This window comes from Conger conger, chromosome 10 (assembly GCF_963514075.1).
Source record: "Conger conger chromosome 10, fConCon1.1, whole genome shotgun sequence".
Lineage (NCBI taxonomy): Eukaryota > Metazoa > Chordata > Actinopteri > Anguilliformes > Congridae > Conger > Conger conger.
The window spans coordinates 8141701-8148711 of NC_083769.1; the positions used below are offsets into that span (position 1 = coordinate 8141701).

The 7011-nt window shown below is 45.0% G+C and overlaps 1 protein-coding gene across 2 annotated transcripts in view; it reads left to right on the forward strand.

The window, feature by feature from the left end:
• Window positions 1–4606, forward strand: part of LOC133139084 (lysine-specific demethylase 5B-B-like) — a 41734-nt gene extending 37128 nt beyond the window's left edge. For both annotated transcript variants that reach the window (XM_061258373.1, XM_061258374.1), the window contains exons 25-28: window positions 607–709; window positions 1253–1455; window positions 1847–2101; window positions 3412–4606. In XM_061258373.1, coding sequence (XP_061114357.1) covers window positions 607–709; window positions 1253–1455; window positions 1847–2101; window positions 3412–3549 — 699 coding nt within the window. In that variant the 3' untranslated portion in view covers window positions 3550–4606. The remainder of the gene's footprint in view (window positions 1–606; window positions 710–1252; window positions 1456–1846; window positions 2102–3411) is intronic.
• The last annotated feature ends 2405 nt before the right edge of the window (window positions 4607–7011 follow it).

The window sequence follows — 7011 nt, forward strand, 5'->3', positions numbered from 1 at the left end:
GGTACTTTGAAGTTACACGCCCCTTCTCGGGAGTATGTATGACACTGCGGGAATAGAATATTAACAATATCTTTTTAAAACAATTAGTTTTATTATAGTATTTTATTATAGTATTTTGAGCATTTCCATACCATGTTGCCATTTTTACGATTAGTTGTTTTTGAGAATGAGAGCTGTGTTTGACACCTGCACCTGCTCTCTCGCCAAATCTGGCGGGACCCTGACGTTACGTTAAATCACTTGAACACATTCTCACCAGATTGATTGATAGACGGACAGACAGCAGTGGAAATGATAGATTAGATAGATAAATTGCCTCAGCACCAGTGTCAAGTAACGTTAACTAGCTAGCTCTGTGTCTTGTGTGTGTGTATATGTATATATATATATATATATATATATATAGCATTAGTGTCCTCATCTGCTCAGCTAAACACATTTGAACTTGCATGCTAAATGGTTATCATTTCTCATCTTCAGTTTGTTTTGCTCTTGTAAATGTCAGTCTCATGAGAGCAGAGCCGGTCTTCATGAGGCAGGATTCTCAGCAGCGCTGCCTCTCTGTAGTTTCTGATGGCTTCTCTTCTCGTGTCTCTGTTGTGGCAGGTGGCTAGCCCAGGGACAGCTGCATGCCTGGGTCAGGAGTGGAACCGAGCAGGCCAATCACAGACATCCTTCTACACTCAACAGCCATGCATTCCTCTTCAAGGTCAGAGTCCAGCCTTCTTATTGGTCAGAGTAAAGGGATCCTTGATTGATCATTTCTGTTTACACCTTCACTACTTCATGGACAATATTGGGTAATTCCAATGCACAAAATGAAGTATTTTCTTTTTAATTAACACACTAATACCTGTAATTAATTGCATTAAGGACTGCTTTCTATTTCCTGGATTTCACCTCCATCACCAATGTGACTCCCATCCCCTTTTCACACCATAATACTCCCCATTTAAAAATAAATAAATAATACCAAAGCAGTCAAGGTTACTGTTTGTTTTCCTTTTCCCCCATTTGCCAGAAAGATGCAAGGCAAGAAACTAAATCATCCAATACCTCCATTTGAGAGAAAATTCACTTAACCAACACTGTTAAATTGAAAAATTTCAATCACTGAACAAAATTGAAACTAATTTGAAACTGGCAGACTCCTGCCTTCAGGATGAGGAGTATGTTTCAGCTTTTGATGAATTGGCACATTGGCACAGGAGCTACGCTAATGCAAGAGTCTACGTGCCACATGTGTTCGCAGGTCTGAGCCAGGAGCTGGAGGAGCTGATGGTGGAGGGTCTCCTGCTGCCGGTGTCCCTGCCGGAGATCCAGCAGCTCTACCACGTCCTGCTGAACGGCCTGGCCTCGCCCGCCGACGGCAGCGCCTCGCCCCGGCCGCAGGGCCCGGACTGCGACCAGCACAAGCAGTGCAACTCTCAGGGAAGGAGTCCGCCCCAGAGCGAGGTGAGCCACCATGTCACGTCACGTCTTCCCCTCTCCCACTCCCGTTCTTCCTGTCCCTCTACACTCTTCTATCCAATAAAGCTGAAAAAGCAATAAAGTAATTTCTCGACCAGAACTAACTGCTTTTGTAACATTATGTAAGAGCAGCACTTAGTGCTTCGTGTTTACACTTCACTGAAATACAGCGATCGAGTAGCTTGTGTCCACCGCTAAGATACCGCGCCTGTCATTGTTCACAAATGAGGCTGAAACTTGAGCTTTCCTTTCTCATGCTGGTTCCTGCCCGTGAGTCATTATCACTGGATTCACGTGTACGAACAGAGAATACGTTCCTGAGTAGCGTTCTTCTAACTTTACTCTGTATTCATCGGCGTGTCCGTGCCCTCCCCAGGACGGGGTCTCCGGTCTGAAGAAGGACGCCGTCAACGGGACGGACAGGAAGGCCAAGCGGCGCCTGGAGCGGGAGGGGCCGGACCGGGACCGCCGGGAGCGGGCCAAGAAGCCGCAGAAGAAGAAGCCCAAACTGAGCCGGGAGAGCCGGGCGGCCTCCCCCTCCGTCCTGTCCGACTCCTCCCCCTCCGAGGACTCTGAAGAGGACATGGCCCTCTGTCCGGCCGAGAGGTGCCAGCAGCCGGAGGGAGACGAGGTCAGTGCCCTGGGGGCTGTGTGGGTTTGGGCCAAATGTAAACGCAAAGGTGCAATAGGTCATTTCCGACTTCTGACGGTCAAGAGAGGAACAGCAGCAACAAACGCCTTCAAACCACAACACTGACACAGGGGTGTCAAACTCTGGAGGGTGTGTTTCAGCACGAGAGATGCATTTCATTGTCTTTCATTGGCTAAAGAGTCCACACACCTTGTTCTCCAGGCCTTAATTGGCTGCTGATTGAAAGAAAACCACAAATACCTGCAGACACTGCGGCCCTCCAGGACTGGAGTTTGACACCCCTGTATTACACGTTAATGTAGCAGAGCATTTCTAAACATTTAACATTATCTATGGTCAAGCTGTAAACCCTACACTGTGTAGTGCTCTACACTGCTACACTCTTTCTGCCAGGCACTTCAGAACACTTAGGAACACTTTAAAATCATCTCGACTGAATCAATTTAGCCATCCCTAGAGGCACTTGGAGATTGTTAGAAAGCCAGCCCAGGTGCCTTGCTCTAGGACAAGCTTCAGTAGACTATGGCCTGCTCACACAGATTCTTCAGATGTGCCAGATACTCACCTCCAGGAGGGTCCGCTGCTATATCACGGCGCAGAATGTCCATCGGCACCCTATTGCTCTTGGCTATGCCCAATATTAATGATTTCTGAGACTATATCTACCAAAATGTGCACATTTGCTGCTGCTCTCTATAGAGATTGCTATGGCCAGGCTCACAGAGAATTACAGAGTTACACCTTTATCTCTTAAATGAGCTTAAACGGACATTGAGTTGAGCATCTGAGGTGCGTTTAAGATGGCAAACGTTAGCGGGGAACTATGTTTGCAGCAAACAGTTACTGTTGGACGATTTCAAATGAACATTCCATTTAGTTCGCCACTAATGCCTTTTTAATACAAATGGATGCGACATAAATACCTGTGATTTATTTTAAAGGTAAGAATAAATATTACATTGATTGAAGTGTATCATAACAGCTAAATAATTGTCAACTTTTGTTCTCTCTGCAGTTTTCCCAATCAGCAGCCATTTTTGTTTGGCGTGCACTACCTTTTGAAACTGTTAGCTAATGTTAATGGAAAGTTTTTTGGAATATGTTGACAAAAGTTAGCTAAACGTAACATTTGCCGTCCTGAACGCACGACAGGTGTGTGAATCTGTGCTGCTTCGGTCCGACCCCTGCTGTCAGTGACCGTGAATGCTGTCCGACCCCTGCTGTCAGTGACCGTGAATGCTGTCTGACCCCTGCTGTCAGTGACCGTGAATGCTGTTGGATCTTCTCAGGTGGACTGGGTCCAGTGTGATGGCAGCTGCAACCAGTGGTTCCACCAGGCCTGCGTGGGGGTGACCCCTGAGCTGGCTGAGAAGGAGGACTATATTTGCGTCAGCTGTACTGTAAAAGATGGCCACCTGCGAAAATGAGGAGAGGAAGGTTTGGAAGAAGACTGGAGGATGTTTTTTCTTTTTTTTGTGTGTGTTCTTCTTGAAAAGCCACAGCTCTGGGTGTGTAACTGACCCCGCCTCCCCTCATGTCCTGACCCCGCCCCCTTAGGTCCAGACCTTCCCACTGCCCCGCCCCCTCAGGTATTGACCCCGCCCACTGCCCCGCCCCCTCAGGTCCAGGCTGTCCTCTCTGCTCCCTTGTCCTGACCCCGCCCACTGCCCCGCCCCCTCAGGTTCAGACCTTCCCATGGCCCCGCCCCCTCATGTCCTGACCCCGCCCCCTCAGGTCCAGACCTTCCCTCGGCCCCGCCGCCTCATGTCTTGACCCCGCCCACTGCTCTGCCCCCCTCAGGTTGGGACCTTCCCACCGCTCCCCTTCCTTCCCTTTTGTAACAACGGTGCTACTTATTCCTTACGGGATCGTTTTCCACAATTTATGAGACTGTTTGGTCACTTTTTTGTATTGATTTTTTTCCCCCCCTCCCTCTCCTATGAACTGTTTTTGTGGTTGTCTAAAAAATGGCAGGATTTTGGAGTGTTCTGCTGGGGTTTCCATCCCACTGGCGCAAGAGAGTCTACAGACGAAGCACCTTGTGAAAAAGAAAACAAAAAAACAGGATTCTTTCTCCGTTCCTCTGGGGCTTTCCCGCATGCGAAACCAGAGACACTGGGTGCAGGGACTCATTTTTCACCAAAAAGAAGCTTACAAAAAAAAAAAAAAAAATTTCAAGAGAAACTTATTTTTTTGGAAACCCACTGTTTAGTACAAGCATCTGGATAATATAAAAAAAAAAAAAGTTTTTTTTTTTTTCTTCTCTTTTTTCGTAGATTAGGTTAATTTATCTGAGCAATAACGTCTATGTCTGAGTTCAGTGGCTTGAGATCTCTTCTGAACAGTGTGTTGGTGCTTTAGCGATGGTTTGATGTACAGAATGCTCCCTATTAGACTGTGGGGTCAAAGTGGTGGACTAGAAAAGTAGCAGACAGAAGGAAATGTGTAAAGTTACTGCCACAGCTGTATGGGGCTTTTCTTTGGGTGGGGGGAGGGTAGCTTGTGTTGGGTGAGGGTAGCAGATGTTGCAGTTTATATTGTGGAATAAAACCCTTTGTTCTGATATCACATTTTTCTGCACGGTCTTTCCATTTCTTTTTAAAGTCTCTGGTATTTGGTCCTTATTAAACTTCCAGGGAGTGTTGTTCATTCTGATTGGAGAGGCATGTCTGCAGGAAACGCGGCAGATCGCTGCTGGGATGGTCGTACATGTGGTACGACTGGAACATTTTGTGAAACCTTTCTTTATTTGATCGTGGAAATGTAACTGTCACACATGTCCCTGACGTCACATCGCTGTGTCAACATCTGGATGGTGAGAGGGGCCAGCCGCTTGCCAACCACAGGTATTCACACACATTCTTTTATTTATTTATTTTTAATAACGCAGCCAATCAGTGAGGTGAGTGGTGCCGTCCGTACGACAGCGGACTCGAGTTTCTGTGCAGTTGGGGGTTCAAACCAGTCCCATAGCATTTTCTGTGCTGGGATGCCATCTGTCTTGAATAAAATTGTCTGAATACAATATTTAAAATTATGAAAGAAGAGTGGATTGTATGCTTAAGTAAAAAAAAAAAAAAAATCTCTTCCTTTCTTTTTCTGTCTCCATTTATCTTCATTTACAAAAGGTTTCTTGCAATATGGATTACTGGAGTGATGGCAGTGCACTAGGACATGATCACAAATGGATAGATCAACATTTGGAGTACTTATCACAATCATTAAAAGGACTTTTGTTGGGGAAGCAAGGATTATGTAAAATGTGTTTAAAATGGCAACTCCTGAATCCAGCCGTTTTAATAGTAATTTAACCGTCTAGCATTCTGAATACTGAACACAAGTGTGTCAACAGTTAAAACCATTATCAGCAGAGCAACCTGTTGGCTTAACCTTCATCAAAATGGAGTTAGTTCCAAAAATGATTCATGTCTAATCTAAAGACATGGTTCATCTACCTTAAAACAATGAAGGTTACAAACAAACGCATAACAGTCACAATGGAAATGGAAGAACATTCCAAACCCTAAGCTGTTTCCTCCCAAAATGATCATGACCTGAAGACTGCCAAACATTCCAAAAAGACCTGTGATGAAAAGTAGAACGCCAGACCAAGGTGCAGGACTTGGATGCTGACTTCCAATTAAACCAAAAATAAAAGGTCTGTTGCAAAGTTTGGGATCTTCAGGCAGGGTGTCAGCATGAGGCACACACACACGCAAGCAAGCATACACACAGAAACGCACACATACATAGTCGACCCCCCCCCCCCCCCCCCCAACGATTTTTGTGTTAAAATATTGTTACAAAACTATTGTAAATCCCCTCCTATCAAGGCTCACTGACATGTTGACTCACCCTCTGCCTGTGCTTAAATTAGTGCTTAAATTTGTGTTTCAAAGTATGCAGTTGACGGGCCGGCTCATTGGTTGAAAATTGGTTCTAATTGCCACAGCCAATGGCATTTCAACGTCAGCGCGTTCACAGAGAAGGGGGTGGGATAAACAGTGTTGTGGCTTGAGCGTATTTGTCGCTGCAATACCTCTCTTGACCATTAGAACTCCGTACAGACCACCTTCGGCAAACAGTTCAATGTGATACTGGGATCATTCCCGAACTGATCAACCAGTGCTTCCCATCTAACTTGCTAGATTGTTTTGTGTACATTAACTGCAAGACATGATGCAAAACGTGTTGGGTTCTCAAGAGTATCTTTCGCCCTTTGTACTGGGCAACCAAGAAGGCTCTCAATCTGAAATTCTTTGATCCATGAACATTTCAGGACAACAAATAGGCTACTGCTCTTTTGCTCAATACTGCAATTATAGTGTATTAAACAAGTGTGAAGATTCTGTATTCTGGAGATCCAATTCTGGCCATCTCTTCAAAATAAAATGAGTCAAAAATGAACAATTAAAGTCAAATAAACTCGTAAATTCTGAAAGAAAGGGTATTAAACTCAACTATGCAGTAATGAACCTTAGGGGCTTGGGGAGTATTATATTAGAGATTTCTGGATGTCCAAGTTATAATTTTTGTCCATTTTGGGCAGGCAAAGGGGTCAAAACGAGCAGCTTTTTAAACACAGGAGCCTCTCTTCACTGTGTAAAGCTATGTGAGAGCAAGATGATTTCCACGTCTTGAAATAACTGTCTTTGCTCTGGGTTAGATCCATCCTCATTTTTCCTCATTACTTTCTCATTACTTTATTACAACATTTTAAGAAAGGCTTGACAGACATACTCATTAGGCCAAACATGCCAAACAAAGCCGATATGGTTGCTCGAAGTACACGTGAAACACGCAAACTTTTAAACATGAGGTTCAGGTGGGTGTGAAAAACCCAGGTTCAGAAAGTAAAAGGTCTCCCCACAGTTTTGTTCCAACCACCT